This window comes from Gobius niger (genome assembly GCF_951799975.1).
Source record: "Gobius niger genome assembly, chromosome: 8".
In the NCBI taxonomy this organism is placed as follows: Eukaryota; Metazoa; Chordata; class Actinopteri; order Gobiiformes; family Gobiidae; genus Gobius; species Gobius niger.
The window spans coordinates 24,713,392-24,736,246 of record NC_136859.1 but is presented as its reverse complement, the minus strand read 5'-3'; the positions used below and the strand labels follow the sequence as shown (position 1 = coordinate 24,736,246).

Genomic DNA, 22,855 nt, shown 5'->3' with positions numbered 1-22,855 from the left:
GGGGCGTGGAGACTTTATTGGATGAAAGTGGGGATATGTTCTTACCTGAGCTTAGACGAGTTGATTTGTACCTGTCTGGTCTGTGTGCGTGCCCATAGAACTTCATCCCGTGAACTTCATCCTGTGAAGTTAGGCTCTTCCATGGGCACGCACATCCCTGTGTGCGTGCCCATGGAAGAGCCTCTTGGCCTCTTGGTCGCTTCTAACTTCATCCGGTTTGGAGCTATAGGAATATACTGGGAGAGGCCAAATTTGTATTTATACTTAATTGTCCCCGTAGGGAAATTTGTCTTCTGCATTTAACCCATCTTTCGATGCCGCTGGGGCGACGCGTAAGGAGCAGTGGGGACTTTCTAGCTGTGAAGCGGAGGCGCTAACCGCTGCGCTACCGTGCCGTTAGCAACATCTTTGGTCTTTTTGCGTGACTGAGGGCACAAAGTTCTTCCATGCTGTGATATGTTCTTACCTGAGCTTAGACGAGATGACACGTACCTGTCTGGTCTTTGTGTGTGCACATGGAGGAGCATGGTCGCTTCCAACTTCACCCTGTTTGGAGCTATAGGAATACACTGGGAGAGGCCAAATGCTAACAACATCTTTGTGCGTGCCCTCAGTCAACTCTTCTAAGCTCAGGTAAGAACATATCTCAGTATGTAAAAACGGTGAACTATTCCTTTAACTAAGTGCATTTTCTCCAGTCCAGCTTTACCCCAATCTAAGAGGTCACAGCCTATAGGTCATAGTAACGCCTCATTTGATCGCATTGTTGTCATTTTTGTCACTTTTCTGCTACTCCTTTGTGGCTTTTTTTTATCGCTTTATTGTCATTTTTTTCATAGCTTTTTTTGTCACTTTTTCATTGCTTTTTCATTGCGGTTTCGTCACTTTTTTGTTGCTCTTTTGAGGGTTTTTTTTGTTGCATTTTCATCACTTTTTTGTCTTTATTTTATTACGATTTTGTCTCTATTTTATTGCATTTTCATCCCTTTCCTGCTGCTCTTCTGGGGCTTTTTTGTTCATTTTTATCACACATTTTTGACACTTTTTCATTGATTTTTTTTTCTCATGCTTGTGTAGCTCTTTTGTTGTATTTTCATACTCACTTTTGTCTCATTTTTGTCTACGCATTTTTTCAAGAAGCTTTTACATTTGGACAATGCCAAACTGGAGAAAATGTGCTTGGTTCAGCCGTTTTTCCCCATGAGTGAGCCAGTGTGATAGTACTGTGTATATAGGTCTTCGCTTCCTCAGTTACCGCTCTTGAATCTTACTTTAAAAAGCCGTATACTCGCGCTGAATACGGGCCAAAGTGCACCGGAGGATCCAGACTTGTCCTTCTCTGTGTCGCCATTCCTCTCTCTCCGCCCGCTGCCAAGAGCTTCGAGAGCAGCGGCCTCTCGGTTTCATGTTGTTCATAAATCTCCCCTGAGGACTCGTCTGCACCTCCCTAACCCCGACTCAGATCTCAAAGACGTGCAAGTCAAACCAATAAATACCTTCCCTTCATGAGACGCTCGTTATTTCATTTAGAGAAGTCTGTATTCTTCTGCAAGTCTTGTATTTAGTCGCTTTCTGCTACTGTTTTAGGCATATGTCTTAACCTTTCGCTTGGAGGTCAAAACATCATTGCTTGAAGGCTTGTCGATGAATGCACCTGCACTGTCTGAAGCACTGTGCAGTTTAATATTGTATTTTGCTGAACCTTGACCAACAGCATATAACAGTTCAGGCAGGCAGTGTGTAATTGCCCTATAGAGTTCAAATTCCACAGTTACCATAGAGACCCGCCATCTTTGCAGCTGTTGGCATACATTTCCATTGACTAACATTAGCTAAAAACAGAGTAAAAAGCAGTGGAACAACTCCCTTAGCTGCTGAGTTACTGCTGGTAAAGACATCGAACTCACTGTGGTGTCCAAGTTTTTTAAGGGGAGACACTATAGGCAAAACTCAATTTTTCAGTTTTCAGGTTTTGGGCCAAATTGGTCTCTGAACATATAAGCTTTCACCCGGAAACCAAAAATATACCTAATCTTCACAATAACATGTTTAAATATTGCGCTGATTCAATGTTCCCCCATAGACTTATATGGGACAATGCAATTTCAAGGGCCTTTTTCTCAAAACACATTTTTCTGTCATTGTGGTGACACTAGGTCCACGTCAGTCGGACCTAAAGACTTCACATTTTCCATCCTTGGACTGAACAATATTTGGAAGATTTTTTCAGAGGGATTTTTTATTATTTAATCCCTAGCCCCATTTATTGAGTTTTGAATGTCAAAAAATAAGGCAAAAAATATTTTTTTACAAAATTTTCCACTAAAAAACAGCTTATTTTAAAACTAAACAAGAAATCCTAAATCCCCTCTGATAAAGTCTTGGTAACTCATTTATCAATAAAATGAAACCATAAATTTGAATGTAGCTCTATCCATTATTCAGATTTCGTCGCCGAAAAGATGGGAAATTTGGGGCATTCATAGGCATAAAACACCTTGTTCTTATGAAAAGATAAAATGACAGAAAACTTGCAATTTTTTCTCACATTTATGCCAGTGATCGACAGCAACAGTTTCAAATTGATATCTGTAAATGTACATTTTTTCCCTATTCACCTGCAGTGTCTCGCCTTAATGTGAACAATGACTCCAGTGTTTTAACTTTTAAAATCTCCATTAGTTAACAATTGCTGCTAATCCCATAATGCTTAGGGATATGACACATCACATTCCTGAACTCTATTGCAATGAAGTGCTAGTATATTATATTACTTTAATCCAATTCTCAAGCAGGAATAAAGTTTGACCATTTCTTGACCATGTTTTGAATGTCCCACCATTCTGGTTTACGCCTCCTCGTCCGGGTTTAGTTTTGGCTTTGTCCCCTCTTAGACCTCGGTCGCTCTGACTCATGTCTCCAGCTCAGAAAAATCTGTATTGACTGTGTTTAAAATAGCGCCTCAAGGTCACAGCTGTACCGGAGGAATTTTGTTGGGTTTGTCTTTAAGTAGCCTCGATTCTTTTCGGGTTACTTTTCTTACCTGAAAGTCACTGTCAGATTGGGAAATAAGAAAATATATACCTTTTTGGGTAACACTTTAGACTACAGCCCACATGTTACATGTGTAGGTAACATAGTAATCACACGTTTAAGTGCACAATTTAACCTCTTAACACCTGCCTGAACCAAGCACATTTTCCCCAGTTTGGCATTACCCAGATCTGAAAGCTTCTTGAAAAAAAGCGTCCAAACATCAACCGAAAACGCATCAAATAAGCAGCTAAAGAGCATCAACAATGTGCAGAAAAAACTAGACAAAAAATCGGCAAAAGCAAAGAAAGAAAAACGACTAAGAAGCAACGCAAAAAAACAGACAAAAAAAGTCACGCTCAGTTTTGTAGGCCTTAGCTTTCAAATAAAGCATTACTCTGACCTATAGGCTGTGAGCTCCAGTCGAGAAGCTTTAGATTTGGGTAAGGTCGACCTGGAGAAAATGTGCTTGGTTCAGAGGTTAATAATGGTTGTTGGGCTGTATCTAAAGTGTTGCCATGTTTTGTACTGTAAAAAAAAAAAAAGCACTGGAAAAGACTTCTAAACAAACAAACTCCAGTCTGAACACAGCCTCGTGAGACAGTCCCCATTTTATTTCAGATATTACCATAGCTATATGCAACAACAGTATCAACGACAGAATACTACAATGAAGATTTCAATGTTTTCTTTCTGCAATTTCTTTTTTTTGGTCCGGTAAGTTATTATTTTTTTTAACTGTCTCACACATTGTACAACACATGCACGTCGTTCACCTGTATACAGAAGGACACCAGTCAAACATACCATAATATCAATTTTTCTCTTAATTTTCACCTATACATTACTAATCGTGGTTATAGGGCTAAGGGACTGTACAGCTATGCACCAAAGATTCACTCGTCTGGTCTACAGAAGGAAAAAAAAAAAGAAAAGAGCACCATATTTACATCTATATTTACATTTGGTTTAAAAAACAAAACACAACCCAAAAAGGAAAAAAAAAATAAGGTGAGACCGACGTAGCTTTCCTTTTTTCGGATTCAAAAAACAGAAACAAACAAAAACTCAGAATCTGTACACGTAGCTGCAACACACTTAGCTTATTGCCAATGCCCTTAAAGTGAGGGTCTGGGCTTGATTTGGGACTGTATAGACTGCCTTTACTTGTAGGCATTTTCAACAGCGTTTATAAAAGCAAGAGCTGAAGAAAAAGAAGGAGCGCTCTGTGTGTGTGTGTCAAAATTCAACAGGTGCGTAAGCAGGGAAGCTTCTTTAGGCTACATGATGAGGGATTGTACGCGCCCACTACACTTACAGGACAAACATTTGCCTAAAGCAGCAGTTTAAGGCATATTTAATTAATGGCTGAACATTTTGGAAAGTGCATTAGCTTCTTGAAATTACAAATGAATCTGACAGGTAGCTACTGTTAAACTCAATGCTGAAGTACGGGTAAATAGCCATATAATTTTGGTTTATATTTTTTTTATAGCCAACTACACAGTAGCCAACATGTTGGAGTCTCTCTTGAATGGTTCTATACAGATAAAGAACTAGACATAAATGTATGTTCAGCCAATGTTAAATGTTGGGGGTACACAGTACATGACCTACAGTCCCGCTAAACAAACCCAGATTCCCACAGTAAAGATTTCCTCTGATTTGTTCTTTCCCTCGGCTCGTAAAGCTGCTCAGATCTGACTCTAGCCGACGAGATTCACTCAGGCCCCTCCCGGTTCAGCATCACAACACATTGTTTTTTTTTACAAATTTAAAAAATAAAATCATTATTTTTATACCATATATACAAACAACAAATATTGACACACCGTGACAACATGTAAAATAATAGTTACGTGTGATTGCAGATGGGACAAGCCAGTAGGTCAAAACATACAGAAAACTCCTGTTCAAATGAACATTTAGCAGTAACTTTTATGTTGTTGCTACAGTACAATTTTACAGAGATGAGCAGCTCGAGTCAAAAGCAAAAAATTTAAAAGGAGTAGTTGACCAGTTGAGCAGTTTTTGTCTCAATGAAAAGCTTAAAAAACAAGGAAAAAAGATTGTCTGAGTGCAACATGAAGACAAGCATTTACAAAGAAGAGGTTAAACTAAAATCCACTGCTCCGAGCGGTCACTGAAAACCCAGTCTGGGACATCCCATCGCCAACATTCACAAAGGAGGTGGGGGCAGGAGCTGCCTGCTGCTGTGTTCAGAAAACAAGATCCTATGGGAATGTGATGGAGTATTAGGTCACATTTCAGGATCAATAAAGGGATCATTGACAAGTAACGCGTTACATTTAAAATATGCATTACAATATTGTACGCCAGATTTGATTCAAACTGTTAAAACACCAAACAAGTTCATCAAATATAGGTTTACAAAAGTCGTTCATGCGACAGGTCACTGTCACCAATTTGGTAATTCATTGTAAGTCATATCAAATTATAATTCATTGACCAACTTTAAACAACCTTTGAAAATGGTTACATTTTGTGTCCAGCAACATCACACTGATACTTACCGTACATATTTCCTTTGGTAATAAAATAGATTTTGAACATTTTTTATCACTTAAATTAGCAGACCTGTCTCTTATTGACGACTTTTAGTTTGTCTTAAAGCTAAGACTACTCTCATAAACATATTCCTTAAAATGGAACAAAGCTAATTATAATCCACAGTGGACTATTACTCCATCACTGAAAAATGTTCAAATATCATATAAAAATAAAGATTTAAAACAGTTAAAAACGCACTCATGAGGCGGATACGATGTGGCAGCAGGCAGTCACATGACCTGCCTGGTGGCGTGGTCATATGACCTGGCAGCAGGAGGCGGGGCCTGAGGTACAGAGCAGTCCATCTCTGGGTCCGTGCTGAATGTTCACAGAGATGGTCTTCTCGCACAGAGGTAGTTGCAGTACCCCGTTCTTGAGTGTGGGGGCACTATGTGTGTGTGGCCTGCGGGGGACGCTGTGGTGGCGGGAGGCTGCAGTCGTGGGGAGGGTAAGAGTGTCCAGACTCCCTGTGGATCCAAAGCACATCCTCCAGGCTGACCTGTCCTGGGCCTTCACACTCCGAGGGTCTATGATGTACCTGTCACAAGTCCCGCCCACTTTCTGGCTCCGCCCCCCTCTCTGCAGTTGTGAGCTCAGGCACAGACTCATCAGTTTCAAGCTCTCCATCACTGTTGCCCGGGACGGCCGTGACATCATACTGGGGGTTGGACTCGAGAAGCTACTGTTGTTGCAGCAGGATGAAGGGCTGTGCTGTCCTTTACTGCCCCCGGGTGGCTCTCCGCCTCCTGTCCCACTGTCATTGCCCCCACCTCCAGGTGGACTGCTCCGGTCAGGGCCCGAGCTGCCCCCTCCCTCCCCAGGAGGCTGCCCAGACCCGCTGCCTCCTGAGCCCCCCTGACTCCCTGGGGGACCCTCACTGCTGTCCCGTCTGTTCCAGCCCAGTCCAGAGTCCTTGTCCAGCCTGCGCCGGTGGCTCTCAGAGTCGTCGTCACTGGTCTCAGAGCTAGAACAGGACGAACCACGGCCCTGGCTCTTTCGTCTGTGGTAGCGTTTCTGAGGGGCCCCTGGAGACCCCTGCCCCACAGCGGGGCCAGAGCCCGGGGCCATATTCATTCGGAGCCGGCTCAGTTTGGGAGGGAGTCCCTCGTCCATGTCAAAATCATCGTCAGATTCCCCCTCTTCCTCAAAGATCTGATTCAGCACTGGGGCGCTCTTTCTGGACGTCAGTCTGTTTGTGATAGAGGGCGGCTTCCTGCGCAGGACCACCTGAGAGGGCAGAGGGGCAGGGTCATCCTCCTCCTCCTCATCTTCTTCCACCCTGAAAGACAAAGACAAATTAGCCTTCAATGAACATTATAACATAAATATGTCAATACAGTATCAAGGCCTAAATGAGACAGGTTTGTACCTGAAGAGGCAGGTTCTCTGTTTAGCTGAAGAAGATGCTGATGGGACAGGGGCCCTGAGTGCCCCAAGGCTGGAGGAAGGAAGGGGGACTGCAGGCACAGCACAGGCTCCCTGGAAAAAGATCACAAGGACGTAAGTGTCACATCACCAAACATAGTCACAGAAATCTGCCAGAGTTATATGGGGTACCACAGGGCTGTGTACCTGGACCATTGGTGTTGAGTCTGTGGTGTCCTCTCTTCGCCCCAGCTCCATCAGGCCTTTCGAGCGATGTCCGTTTAGCAGGTTTTCTGCACTGCGGGCCGGGGACTGAGGACCTCCACCGTGAGAGATTGAGGACGCTGCCAAACTGTCTTCAATGTCTTGGTGCATGTCCACTCGGGTGGGCCACGACTGCCTGTGAACAGATTACAAAATAAGGCATCAATCTGTTAAGCCTGGAGAGCTGTAATCGTGAAGTTTTAATCTTGACCACAATCATAACAAAGGAACCTTCCTATCGCAATACAGTTTTTAAATGGCTCAAACAATGGGCCAAAACAACATTTCAAATATGTATTCAGGGAACAAGGACTCTAAATGTACCACAATACATTCTTGAACAGCTATACCAAGCCGTTATTGTAGTAGTAAGTCACATATGATACAGGACTAGAGCTGACCAGAGCTATCACAGCCCTGCTCTCCTGAATCACAGAGCTGCGTTTGAGAGGCTCGCTGTGGGAAAACTGTCAGACATCGTGAAGTCCTATATCACTCCTCTGCCGCTCAGCTCTCGCTCTCGCTCTCGCTCTTCTTTCCCTTTCTCTCGCTTTCTGTGTGTGCGCAGAAGGAGTGCTTCGGAGGAGCAGATAGGAGCTGACACTACACAGAATAACAAGGCTTTTAAAATTTGGAGGAGTCTAGGGCAGATGCGCGAATTAAATAGTGTCACTGCAAATCACATCTCACATCCACAGTGAAAGGAATAGCCTCTAAGCGAAGGGTTGGTAACGTGGCGTGAATCTGAGGTTGGGGCTGCATAAGTTCACACCTACTGTTAATGCTTTTGTAGCCTGGCCAGCCAAGCTATTCTCTGTTTAGTATAGACCTATGACAATTTGTTGTTGAAGTTCAAAATCAAACTAAAAACATGAGAAAAACTATCCTCTCTTCCCTAAAAACTGTAGCCTCTGATACTCCAAGGCTGTTAAAAGGCTTTCAGAATCTCCCCCTTTATGTCATTTGGCTTTTTATAACCACTCACCATCAGCTCTCTCCTTCCTTTTTGAAAGGGAACAATCTGAGGAAGGAAGCGCTCAGACACGGACAGATAAACACGGAGGCTTTATAATTCAGCTCCGGAGAGAATGGGGAGAATGTAAACCGTACTGAATTTGATTACACTAAATGTTCAGCACTCTCGATGAGCCACAACGTTCACATCAATAATGCCTCAAGTTAATTAATTACACTACTCAATGGACAACTTTTATCATTTCTTTTCCCTTTGGCCTCCCCACTGCAACAACACCAAACCAGTCACGCATGACAGCTGTATTTAGTATCAGCCAGATATGATACAATACATATATAAAGTGTGGAATTTCTCACATTTCTGCCTAAATTGGTCACAAAATGTGGTCTGATCTTCATCAAAATCATAAGAATGAATAAACAGGGTCTGCTTTAACTGAATCTCACTGAACTGCAGCAGTTTTGTAAAGAGAAATGGTCCAAGATTCATCCTGATAGTTGTGAACGTCTAATCTGCAACTAGAAAAGCAGTTATTGCTGAAAACGAAGTCAGCCAGTTATTTAATACAGGGGATCACTTACTTATTCCATGCATGTTGTGAATGTCTCTTTTCTGCAAAATATCTTTATAAACTTATGAATAAAATGTTCTATTGATGCCAGCACGTTGTCCAAGCCCTGAGGCAACAGAACAGCCCCACACCATGATTCTCCAGCACCATGCTTCTGTTTATTCATTTTTACGATTTTGATGAAGATCATGCCACATTTAGTGACCAATTTAGGCAGAAATGTGAGAAATTCTACACAGTGTTGTTTTTGGCAGCCCTTTTAGTTTTAGTCTTAGTCTTAGTCCTTTGGACGAAAATGCATTTAGGTTTAGTCACATTTTAGTCATTTCAAAATGTGATCGTTTTAGTCACGTTTTAGTCAGATGAAAATTAAAAAGGTTTTTGTCAAGTTTTCGTCGGTTTCATCATAAGAAGTGATAATTAATTTCGATAAGTCTTGGATATTGGGATAAATAAAAGCTTCTATTGGCTTTTGACAAACAGATGACACCACGATAGGCACTGGCAGAAGTGGTCGGCGGACTGTGAACAGGACTTTTCCCAAAAGCGCCCGCTCTCCTCGTCCTCTGATCATCGCTTCGAGATTTATTTATTATTTTTTTTACCAACAGCGCTGTCTGCACATACGTAGCCTACATCAACGTGCTTTCTGCGTTCAGACGCCACGGTATTGAAAACTGTCCTGAGAAACAACAAACTCCCTGTGACCTGGATGTCAGACGCTCCGAGGAGGATGTACGTGAGCAGTGACCGCACGCCACGGGGAGAGAGAGAGAGAGGAAGACGCGCCGCCGCCGCATCATGACCAGCACGGCGCGTTCTCTCACTCCGCGCACAAACTCTGTTTGTGAACGATCTGACGAAAAACCTTCTCCCATTTTTGTCTCGTCTCGTCTCATTGACGTAAACTCGTAAACGTCTCGTCTTGTTCTCGTCCCCAAAGAGCTCATTTTAGCTCGTCAACGTTACGTTATCGTCATTAAAAAAAGGGGCGTCAACGAAAAGATATCGTTATCGTCTTCGTTGATGAAAACAACACTGATTCTACAGAGTGTAGTCACTTTTTCTCATCACTGCATGTGTCTTTCCCAGGGACATGACACTATTTTCACCAGGTACTTTTTAAACTTTTGAGTAAATGGTCACTAGTTTTTACTTCTACTTGAATACAATTATTTTAAAGTAATGCTAGTAAATATTTCAGCTACTCTACCCCCCTCCTGTATGAACCATCCACTGTTGAAGAGAGACCGATTAACCTACTGCTCCATACAGACTACTGTATATGACATTATTAGGGAAAACTAACAAAAAAACACACTCCAACTATAGACTGGATTACTATGAGGATGTTTTCGGGAAGACTGTGAGGGACAAGTGCAGCAGGAGCAGATGTAGTGAGCCCTAAATGCAAATGAAACCTCTGTAGCTCTATCATTACAGCCTCCCCTGGAACATTAGGAGGATGTGCACTGACATTTCCACTCTGATCATTAACTGGCACCAAACGACTTCTCCAGCAGCAGGGAGCTAAAGGTCGGGGATTCCAAATGGCTTTATTCCATTTCTCACATTAGGTAATGATCGCCTGCATATAGTGTTTGTTATGAGTGGTTCCAAGACTATTGTACTATGGTATTATAAGTTGGTTGGTTGGTTGGGTTGTTTCTGTCTGTCTGTCTTAGCCGAAGTGACAGTTGAAGTGGGATCAGGTCCATAATATTTTGAGTGCATCCTTAACAGTTTAGATCCACAACATTTTGAGGTGTTCGTACAGGTGTGACATGAAGCCAACTTCAGCCACAAGGGGTCAGTGAACATTTGGCATTGTGACCTGAGCCTCATTTAAAAGCTAAGACCAAGAAAATGTGCTTGGTTATGGCGGGGGTTAAGAGGTTAACGGGTTATAGTCAGTGGGAAGAAGAAGCAGGTGAGAGTTGAGATTGTCAATGTGTTATTGAAATAAATAAACAAGTGTATTTTACTAAGGTTGGTAAGGTAAGGTAAGGTAAGGTAGTGGTTGTACACACTAACACTCTGAGGAAGGCTTATGCCGAAACGTGTTAGTATGTTGTAACCAAATAAAGAAATATGTGAGTACTTCTGTCTGGATATATGTATAACTACTGATGTGCTACCCTTTACACTTTTTCTAAAATGTATAATTTTTTGGGCTTTAGCACTCAGAAGACGCACAACTTCCCTTCCGGGATACTATAGTTATAGTAATATTAAGGTTTATTTATTGAATGCTTTAATCAGGCTTTTTCACACTCCTTGCCTTGATATTTTTGATATTACAACTAATGTCTAGATAGAAATACCCCCGTTATATGAACGTAGCAATGTGTAGTTATACATAACACCAGCACTGAAGAGGTGCAGTGTACCTCTTCCGGCAAACATGCTAAACTGTATAAGGCAGAGAGTTTGGCGACACATTTTCATGGGGAAATAACATTTTAACAAGCTTAACCCCCACCGACTTTTACCTGAAATGTGCCTTGATGTTGCTGGGGCTGGAGGATCGCGTCTGCACCTCTTTCTCTTGCTTCTCTCTCAGGATGCGCTCGGCCAGAAGGTAATACGTCGCTGTGATGTGGTTGTACTTGTTGGTCTCTAGAGCCCTGGAAGGTACAATAAAGTCATTAAGCTCATTTAGGAAGTTAGGGAGGGACATATTAATAATCGGCCTTGATAATGCTGAAATTAAATGGATAAGAGATAATCACAATCACATCATGACATATAATTAAAGAACCACATTTTATTCATTCGCAGACGCTATCCTGGATGGAAATAGCGTGGCCTCTATCAGAAGACATTTCAGTGCAATTTATGACGGTTCTTACGTAACAGGAACAGGAAAAACTGGAATGACACATGCCACAGTGAGTTTATGGTACACCTCAGCAGTGCAGCGTGAAACATCTTATCAAATACTCAAATATGAATAGAGATGACATAATTCAGATTACGCTTTCTTTGACACCGTCTTCCCAGTGTCATGAAACCCTTACCTGAGAAAACGAACAATAAAATCTACACTATTTATGGACTGGCTTCTTTATTGTACAGATTAATACAACCTCCAAAACCAGTGGTGAAAAAGGTTGTCACAATATCTGCCACCTGGACGCAGCTACATCATTCCCCTACGCAGCTCCAGCCTTCACCGTTTGACAGCTGGAGACTGTTTTATTGGCATCTACAAAAAAAAAAAAGTTGCGTGTGTCATATTTGGCTGATTTATGCTCACTTTACAGGACAGGGGCAAATGGGAACACGTCTCTCCATTAGCCTTGGCATTTCCACTTTCCCAGGAACCTCAATCCCGTCCCAATTAAAAAGGCGCGTTATGCAAGTATGTAAAAAAAACAAAAAAAACATCTGCTCATAATGCATGCTGTTTGTTTGCGATATGAGCAGTTTGTGGTTCTGGATGAGTCAAGACATTCAAATGACGGTTATATTATTTCAGGAACATGAACGGGCTGATAATGACACAGCCTCTTGTGTGTTTCTCCTCGAGGTAAAACGGATGTGTATGGAAATATTTTGAATAACAAATTTATGACAGTGGGACGGTGGCTGACAAACATGTTCCAGCAGAGTCTACAGCTGAGGGAGGGACACGGTGTAAGGTGGGAATAAAGAGAGAACGTAAAACTAATGGATGGCAAATCATATAAATCAAATCGAGGTTTTACAACTACGCCCACTATGTAAAACCATGGTGACTTTTATTAGGGGTGTAACGGTTCAACTATCTTACGGTTCGATTCACGGTACAGGACACACGGCATCACGGAGCAAGTGCGATTTTTTCAATTATTATTATTATTTGACCTTTATTTATCCAGGTAAAAAAACTCAATGAGATTCACGATCTCCTTTACAAGAGTGACCTGGCCAAGAGGCAGCAACAAACAAGGATCCATAAAACAGTTCCCTTCATCATATTACTGCTATATTATATTATATCTATTCTTTTGTCTTGTTATATCCTCTGCTGAATATTGTGCAACCAGCTGCTCAAAGAAAACAAAGACCAATGAATGAATGTCAACCAAGATGAGACGAAATACGTGCTAGGAGAAACATCTGCAACCACCACAGCTCTGTTACAATTTCATCAACTTATATTTAAGAGTTTGGAGAGACCAACCCTTGAAAACTCGGCTCATTTAACAGCGGATCCTGTTCAGAGATTTGAGGTTGGAAATGAATCTGAGTGCTCCATGGTAAACTGTGTCCAGTGGCTGCAGTGCCCGAGTAGATGCCTGTGAATAAAGCCACCATAATCCAAGACTGGCAGGAATGTTGCAGTGTGAGTAGTGTGAACTTTCAAAACTAATAAGTTGGTTTTAAAATAAATAAATAGCCTAAAAGTTCAGTATTTGTCTCAGGATAAAATAGGCAATGCTCTTTTTCAAAGCTGCCCCTGAGCTCACAATGCAAAAGAAAATAGAAAGCAAAATCGTAGTGTTCTACAGTCTGAAGGCCATGCGCTCATTAATTGTTGGTTTCGTTTCCCACAGATCGATGGCAGCTAGAACACGCACAGAGCAGCACATTCGATTTGAGGCTCGTGTTGGGGCTGTTCCTGGACAACATTATGCTTGTTCTTCTTTGGAAACAAAGCTTTTGAGGCCTGATTATGGCCAAGATTGGATCCTACGCATTTGTCTGCGCCTCTGACGTCACGTGATGCACTAGATCCATCATTCACCGCAGCCTGGTCATCTACAGGGGAATCCATTACAAAGCCACAAAGATAACTTTGCAGGAAAGTTCCACAATCCCAGCACTTCATCAAGTCCTAATTAGTCCTGCATCCAGCAGTTAAAGCTCAGCATCTAGAGGTTCTTGGCTTTCAAATGAGAAAACTTGTGCTAGTGTCCAGTACTCAAGCTCAAGCCATCCCAACTCCAGGTGTAGTAGTGTTCCAGGTTATGCAATAAATTGGAGGAAACACAGCTTTTGTTTTAGTAACTATGATTATCAAGTAATTAAAAAAGTAATAATAAAGTTTTATTGCATCAATTTAGCAAAACATTAAAATGATGGAAAGGTCCAAGTCTGCTCGCAATAAAGATAGACACAAACAAATCAGGACAAGCCTTTGGGCTGTAAAAAGGTATGACCTTTTTACAGCTCTGGTGATGACTGATGATTTTATCAATTTTAAATTATATATTACGTGTATTGCAACAGTCAAGAATAAACGCAATACTTGGTAATTATCAAAATGTTGATTCAGAGATATATCATTGGCAGGTGTCAAAGTAGTGTGAAGCTAATAACACGTTTATTAGTTTTTTTTTTTTTCTCTGCAACTACTAGCATGTTACGCCCAAGGAGGGAAGCTATGGCGGCAGCAATTACCTAACCTCAAGGCTGATTGGTAAACATGAGCTACTGGCAACACAAACACAGCACGTTCATTTGCCTTCATTTTACAGAGCAAGGTTTTCCTAAATGCTCTCTGAATGTTAAACAGTACATTTTCAAATACTTTAAAAGGTAAAACATGGAAATTTAGAATATCGTTCAAAAGTTCATTTCTTTATGTACAAATAAAAGCTATACATATCTCACTTTGCATGTAATGAGTCTATCATATACAAGTTTCACAGTTTAAGTTGAATAACAGAAATTAAAGCACTCTTTTTTTACTAACTTTCCGAGTTTCACCTGTATTCTGGAAAAAAAAAAATGAAGCTTAATAAATATTAGTCAGCAGTTGTCAGCTGTACCATAGCTTCGGTCAGGTCTGTATGTCTGACATATGATAGAGACTCTTCTCTGTCTAACATTGAGATTTCTGTGGGGGAGTTCACGCAGGTTTGGAAAACGGTTGGTTTTGAATGACAGTGGACTGGTGCGTGGCCTGTGTAAAACATGACAAAATGGAACAAGACATGGAGGCGTGAAGGTTTGCGGCGCTGCTCAGATCATCACACACAGCGCCACGTGCAGTTTTCAAATGTTTTGGGAAAAGGGAGCAGGAAAAACATGGAAAAGTGTGGGTCCTTCCTTAAAACAACCCACCGGTTGAGAACCACTGCTGCACAGTGTGTTCACCTTTTTACTTTTCACCACTGCATTATACGTCATCTTTCAGCAATCCATTTAGAGACAACGGTTTGGTCTTTATTAAACGCAGCAGAGGAGCGACAAAAGGTGCAAATGGAAAGTGTCAACACTTACTGTCCTGTTTTAAATGTGAGCCTCGCGTGGCGAGGGGGAAAAATTAACTGAAAAACTGAGCAGGCTGAACAAGCGTAAACATGACAGAGCTCAAATCCTCTCAGCGTTCGTCTCCTGGAGCTAAAAGGAACGGCATGTGGTTCCAGTTGGCCATAAACATTCACTGGGGATAAATAGGTTTATGAAAAACTGGAAAACAGTTTTGTTGGCTGCTGCACGAGCGATAAATTAACACCCAGCATCAATGTTTTTCAAGATTTTACATTGATCAGCCCCTTATAATCAGTGGCATAGCAAGGGTACCAAGGGGCCCCAAGCAAGAATGTCAGTAGGGGGCCCTCTGATGGCCTTGTTGTACTGCGCACTGGGAAAGAGGACGTCATGTGGGCATGAGCGGGTCACCTGACAACTCCCATAATGCAGCAGTTCTCTGTATAAGTTTTCCTCAGAACAGAAGGCTGAGGTTCTTTTTTAGTCATGAAGAGTGTTGCAATAAACTTTTGAACTTCACTATTAGAAATATAATCTGGTGGAGCCATGAGTAAAAAAGTCTGTCCACTGCTCAATACAAGTGAACATTAGGGAACCGTGACTCACTTCAGCAGCAGCAGGATGGGGATGAACAGCGCCACGGAGCACTGGTGGAGAGGTGATGTAACTGCATGACCAAAAGGAAGACTGTATATATATCAAGAGTTTACTGCAGGCCTCTAAATAACAGGTTGGTTCACGGGGGCCCTTGAATGTCGGGGGCCCCAGGCAGCTGCCTGCCTTGCCTTGTTATGTCAAGCTATGCCTCTGCTTAAAATAAAAGGCTTTTTTGAAAATGGAAATGGAGAATTTTCAATGTAGGAAGAGTGCCTTCCTTTTTTTTCATATACAAGTTTTGTTCCATAAACATTGAAAAGGAACTTAATCCTAAACAATTATTTGACAGGAACTAGTTCCCGATAATTTTGCCGATGGCAGGCTACTGTATCCTTGTAGGAGTACTACCTTTACCAACACATTCTGTTGCAAAAGTCCTACATCTAATTTGCTTTATTTCAAGATAAGACAAGTATAGATTAGTACACTGCTTGACCAAAACATAGTTTGCCTTAAAAAAGGTCACATGCTCTAATATTTGTTTGGCCCGCCTTTAGCTTTGACTATGACAAACAGTTTCTTTCCCCAAGCTGTGATCACTTTAAACAAAGCACTTTAAACTAGGCACTTTACATTTTTGTATGGACTTTTCTTATTTTGACCGTAAGAATTTCTTATTTTCTTATTATTACCGTAAGAATTGTATTTTTACCGTAATAATTGCATGAGGCATTTGTTTGTTTGTTTGTTTGTTTGTTATGTCTATTTATCCCAAACATTCTTAATGGGGTAGTAAAGATCTGGACTCTGCGGTGGCCAATCCATGTGTGTAAATAATGTGATACCGATGAATCCTGGCATTGTCATCTTTGAATCTTCGGGCACAGAGTGTTGCTGAGCGTTTCGTTATTATCATTTTTTCTGCCTTAATGTTGAAAAATAAGAAATGCACTACAGTTCCGAACAACTTTGACCTACTCACAAACACAGCACCACATTTAGCCCAAGACAAAAGCAAAGAGCTGCAGACGCCAGGCACAAACAAAGACATCAGATTTGTGCGTCTTTTGCGTGTTGGAGAGTGGAGCGTAATCAGAGTAATTGCATGAGGACGTCCATGCAGGCTGTTAGTCCGGTTTGTCTCATTAATGTGTGTGGGCGGACATTGTGCTCGTATGAATTACTGCATTATCTCCCGCTCGCTGCTCTCAGCCGTATTTTCAAAAGGCTCAATGTTGTGAATCGTGCCGCAGTATGAGGCTGTAATTACTTAACAGGAAATGAAATGCTTTAAAGCCGCCCCTTTCACGAATAAGGGCCTAGATGCTGCTTGTATGGAGGGAAATTGCTAATATTCAAAAGTGCAGCCCCTTTCAAGAAGATAAGAACTGACCGAATCAAAATAAGCAAAGTCATTCAGTGGAGAACAAAAAAGGACATTTGTGAGAATTCATGGTTGTATTTGCAGTCCATTTAAGCGGCTAAAATACCTCTTTGTGTAAACCCTTTTGTTTTGTCATGGTATCCTGTCCTACAGTGTCCAATATTAAAGCAGTACTAAGTAACTCTTCCCCCTAGAGGCCATAAGCGCAACTGCAGGTGTCGTAGCAAGTTATGATTTTTTAACTTATTAATTGTCTTGGAGAGTAAATACTACGCTGACAGGAAAGGCGAAGGGAGAGTTACTGTGCATCAAATTACACAATGGAAATAAGTTTTTTCACTCAAACTTGGCTGTAAATACTGTTTAAAGTGACGTTAGCCCGCAGTTAGCTTTGCCCGTTAGCATGTTAAGCTTCTTCTTCGTGATTCCATTAGTGTGTATTGCTTGCTCCGGTCCGGTGGAAGTCAAGTTGCAAACATGGGTTTCTGTCCAGAGACACCAGGGGGAGATGAAAGACCCCCCAATCATCCCATAAACACTTGTATTACCCCCACACGGACTACGGAAAGGATTTATTAAGGTAAACACGTTACTTAGTACTGCTTTAACACTGTTTTACAAATTCAACCTTAACCCCCACCTGAACCGAGCACATTTTCTCCTGTTTGGCTTAACCCAAATCTATCATTTACAAGTCAATATAGCAAGAAAAAAACGAAAAAAGAACAAAAAATGTGATGAAAACACAATAAAGGGGCAACAAAAACGTGCCAGAAAAGCCACAATAATACAACAAAAAAAGTGATTAAATAGGCAACAAAATCCCATGACCAAAACGGAAAAAACAATAAAAAGGCAAAAAAAAAAACGGACAAAAAAGGCTTTACACTGTTGCTCTCCAGTCGAGAAGCTTTAGATTTGGGTAATGCCGCACGGGGGAAAATGCACGCGAGGGGTAAGAGGTTAATAGATTGATAATTGAGCGCCTGGGCCTGCGTTTTTTACATAACTTCAGTAATATCAAATAATTAAAAAAAAAGTTTTAATGTCATAACTTTGTCCAACGAAACGAGCTTTCCAGTGAACTCCAATCAGGAGGGGGAGGGACTTGATTGTTTACTTCTGAAATCTCTCTCGCTCTCCCATCCTCCTTTTGGAATTTCACAGATTATCACTTAATAACAACATTAACAACAATGGGTCCAGTTATTCCAAAGAAACTGTTTAGGAATAAGCAAATTCAACATGACAGGCTGTCAATCATCTCATGTACTCACTCGATGATGGCCTCCCTGTCTGCGATGTCGCCCAGAACCATTCGCTGGATGATGCTGTTGTGCTCCTCCTCCGACAGGTTCTTGTGGGACACGAGGGGCGTGTTGAACTTGGTGGCTGGAGACGGGTCCACTCCCTGCAGCCACGGATGAGTCTCGATCTGCTCCAGTGAGGCTCGGCGCTTTGGGTCTCTCTGCAGCATCCGGTCTATCAGACTGTGGAGGGAGAGGAGGACACGCTTCCACTTAATTAATCACAATGGGAGCAAACTGTGTGCATTTCTTTACTTTTTCCACCTGTTCTGTTCTGTGCTAGTTTTATCTACAGTCATCGAGCGTGAACCCGTGAGCTTTACTTCCTATCCCGAAATAAAAGTCACACTGAAATGTTTCAAAAGTTCAGAAAGTCTAAATGCGGCTCTAGTTTTAAAGCGGTGGTGGAGCGCTCCAGGCTGCAGAGATGGATGAGGGGGGTATTGTTGGTGACAGGTGCGCTCGGGTCACACATGGGTCCCATCTGCAGGAGAACCAGGGTTACTGTTGTTTTCTCTCAGAGTCACCTCCTGCAGCGGGGGCCAAACATGTCAGGATCCTGTGTTACTGTGTGGACTGACAACTCACCTCACACTTAACCGCGGGTCGGATCAGACCGTCTCACTGCCCGCGTCATAATGCTTCAAATGTTTGGTTTTATTTGGATAGCTGTGTTTCTTTCTGATCCTCAGCATATTCATTGTAGACATTTTTCTAGTGGTGGAATCAATGATATGAAAATTGTGTATTTTTTATCAAAACCTATTTTGTTATTAAAGTTGGGGTCTGTAGTGTTTTGTACATTGAAAAATTCATAAATATCCGTCTGTGTTTCATCCAATTAGAAACAGAATTAGCGCCAAGAGCCTCCAACAAACATTCACTCCTTCAACACGTCCTCAAGCGGCGCCACGTTAGCATTATGTGGTTAAAAAAAAAAAAAATAATTCATACACCATTCACAGCCGAGCGATTAATCGATTAATCGTGAAAATAATCGGTAGTTGCAGCCCTAATTGTGCACCAATTATAGAGCTTAGTAATCAATCAAGAACTAGCTTGGTTGTTGTTCACTGGGGCTGTAACAATATATTGATTTTTTTGATATATCTCGATATATTTGTGGGATGATATTCCAACACTTTTATTTTGAGAGATACTTTTGATGACGCCATGCATATTAATGACTGACCTCATGCATATTATTGAGCTAGCACTGCTCTACTGTTTTCAGGGTCAATATGTACAATCAATAATGATCTAGAATTCAGTCAGAACATTACAATTTTAAGTACGTACTTGGCCCAAACACCGTCACACAAATATATTACTTTTGATGATAGTTTTTTATAATTATAAATAAGGTTAATTTATGTTTAATTTATTCCTTTTGAAACAGGACTGTGATTTCGTCTTTATTTAAATGTAAATGAAATGATGTCACTGACCAAACAAAATCGTGATGTATCGCAGGTTATTTTTGTGCAATATATCGATTAACGTAGTATCGGCATATCGTAAGATTATCGTTATCGTGAGCCATGTATCGTCTGCACCTCTGACAACCGACCAGAGCCTAATTTGTACTTGTGGAAGACTGAACTGAGCCTCAGTCCGCTAGAGCCCGGTTTACTTGACGTTACAGTGGGCCGAGAGCAGATGGAGCATTAATACAGAGGACACAATCACAGACCAGCGGCCCGGACAATTCTGACACTGCAGCTGGTCCGCTTAAAGTCCAGGCAAACTACGCAAGAGATTGCATTTTAATAGGATTATGTCAGAATAAACGGCAGTGAGAAGAGTGAAATTAATGCAGGAAAAAAGCATGATACGCTCAGGGGTCAGCCATGATAAACTAACACAGGAATTTACATCTGCAGTGGATGTTATCCCTGTCTGAAAGGAATTATAATGCATTATTTCTATGTCGGCGGCTCATCTTTTTTTACCCTTTAGTGCTATAAGTGTGAAAGTGCGAAGCGAGGAGTGTAATGGTTGCAAATGTTTTTTTTTTTGTTTTTTGTTGTTGTTGTACTACATTCGTTTGAACTGACTTGTAATTATAGTGAGGAGAAACTTGTTGTGGGAAGAAACGACGCAACAATTGTCACCAAAAACTTGACGTGACCACAGATTCCATGACACCAGCTGCTTTCCATTCCTTTGATGTGTGTATGGAGACTGGTACATAGTGTCTACACTCCAGTCCCTGTAGGCATTACACACACACAATGCACATCATCAGGAAAGATGGAAAAGACGACATTTACATACTATATAATGCCAGGGGAGTGCTGAACTGGCATCAAAGTGCTCCGATTCTGATACGATCCACAGTTTGGTGCCAGTAAACCCCTGTGGAGGGCTTGCAACGAGTACCAGAGAGCGGCTTCTAACTGTTTATGTAAAATGCTTTGGGACAAGATGCCAATCAACTTGAAGACCTAGTGCAAAAATACCAGAACCAAGAACAAATCATCGGCTTTGAGTAGAGTTGAGTCGCCGTCACCCAAAGTGATAGAGATTTCACAAGAAGCCTCGCAATGAAAATTGGTTAGCTACAAGTTTGTTAAATATAAGTTTCACTAAACCTCAATGAATATGGACAAGTCATTTTGAAGCGCAGAACCCGGAGTTTTCAGTTTTCAGTTAGCTTTAACCTCCGCAATTGTATTTCTGATCGCCGGCTAGCAACAGTTTGCTAATGCTAACGGCAACATGCTAATGCTAACAGCTACTAATAAAAGCTAGGACAGAAACTATGATTGAATCACCCAAAGTAATAGAATAAAATTGGCCACAGCTGGAGTAGCCAAGTATTTATGTTTTTACAGGATTATATAGACCAGACATTTGGAAAAATCGACAAATAACATCAGTCAAAAATATCGGCAGAGCATATATCAGCATTGGCCTTAGAAAGACCCATATCAGTCGACCTCTAGCTTTGAGGACATTACAGATGTAAACTCAAATTGAGCCCATGATGGTGATAACAATGTGTTTCAAGAATATACTTAATAATAATCAAGTGACTGATCCTATATATCACTCTTTTTGACAGGGACAAATAAATATATAGTGGAAGGTAAAAAATTAAGGATCATTTTTTATCTAATTATAGGACAAATGTGATAGAAATCCCCATTCAATTGCCTATCCACCACTTGTTTTTATAACTGTACTCCTTCGTGTTAAGATGGATTTGTTACTTCACACATTTCGTCGAGCGCCACCCAACATCCAAGACACAACTAACTGTGGACAAATGAACAACACAAACATGCAGGCAATTCATTTCAATCAAAGCCAGTGCAAAAAAAAAGAAGAAGAGGAGAAAAAAAAGACTCTCCACAAGTGGTGACGCATCTTCATGTAAATGATGTGTGAAAAAATAGGTTTATGACATTTACCGGGAACACAGTGTACAGCTTGTATAGGACTGGTTTGAAAACGCAGCAGGTGAATCACGCTGCAATGGCAGGCTTCACTTGCACTGACAGAAAAAAAAAAACACTTCTACATCAAACTAAGCATAAAGTTCATTAAGAGGTCTGTGTTTTGGTGCATATCTATCAAGCTTGTCCTATGGCTATATCATGCATGAGCCTGTTAAAGTGCCCTGAGATTCATTCACTTAATCATTGTGTGATGTTGAAGCGGTGGAGTTATTAGCTGAGGGTAAAAAATAAGAGTAAAACTGCTGCACAAGCACACATTTATCAGCTTTTACCCGAGGGTGGTATGTGCACACGTGAAAGAGAGAATGTATGAAACTTTACCAATGCCTACAGTCACAGACTTACAAACGTCAAGTTAATATACTATGATCTCAATTTGTTTCAAGTAACAGACGACAGAAGAGCAGAGGGAAGCGGTGTGGCATTATTCGTGCACAAGCAAAATGTCATTCATTGTGCTACAAGCAAATATTTGAACAGAATCTCAAAACTGTTATTGATATTTTCAAATGCAGTGTGGGACTGAGAGTCAAACGCCTCAGATTGGTCCCAGCTGCGGCCCTGTCTCTTTAGCAACAATCAAGGACTTTCTGTGCACAGTACATTGTGAAGCCTCCAGTTACATGTTAAAAACACGGACAAACTGTTTGTTGTTGATTGCCGTTTTTTTCATCTATAATCATATCTGTCATTAACAATAAGTCTTTAATGCAAAGTGTGATTTACACGCTCACACAGTTAATCATGCAACTGTGGTTCATGTATTTCTGCCTGAAACACAGAACTATTTTGAGGCGAGACGTGTTGTTGTTGTGCTCGGAGTGGGACAAAGCCCTGTGCAGCTGGATCCTCACACTGCCTCAAGGCCTCATGTTACCAACATCAAATCTGTCTGGAGAAAATGCAAAGGGAAATGTTTTGAATAAAAAACTGCACTTTTATGGAGTTCCAAGGTCAGGACGGGTGGGGTCAGCTAAGGTTTTAGGAAGCAGCCTTCACCGAATCCCGCTGAGTGCATGGTCTACTGTCCGTCAATCGTGCACCGTGTACATGGAAAAGCAATTCCCTTAATAAAGTCTAAAGTGTATCCAAATACTGTTTATAAAAGTATTAAATTAG

The 22,855-nt window shown here is 41.3% G+C and overlaps 1 protein-coding gene across 1 annotated transcript in view; it reads right to left on the bottom strand.

The window, feature by feature from the left end:
• Positions 1-4,638: 4,638 nt before the first annotated feature.
• snrka (SNF related kinase a) overlaps positions 4,639-22,855 on the bottom strand; it is a 46,330-nt gene continuing 28,113 nt past the window's right edge. The window contains exons 4-8 of the mRNA XM_079561398.1: positions 18,243-18,455; positions 11,273-11,407; positions 7,177-7,369; positions 6,974-7,083; positions 4,639-6,883 (exon numbers count right to left, since the gene is read on the bottom strand). Coding sequence (XP_079417524.1) covers positions 5,860-6,883; positions 6,974-7,083; positions 7,177-7,369; positions 11,273-11,407; positions 18,243-18,455 — 1,675 coding nt within the window. The 3' untranslated portion in view covers positions 4,639-5,859. The remainder of the gene's footprint in view (positions 6,884-6,973; positions 7,084-7,176; positions 7,370-11,272; positions 11,408-18,242; positions 18,456-22,855) is intronic.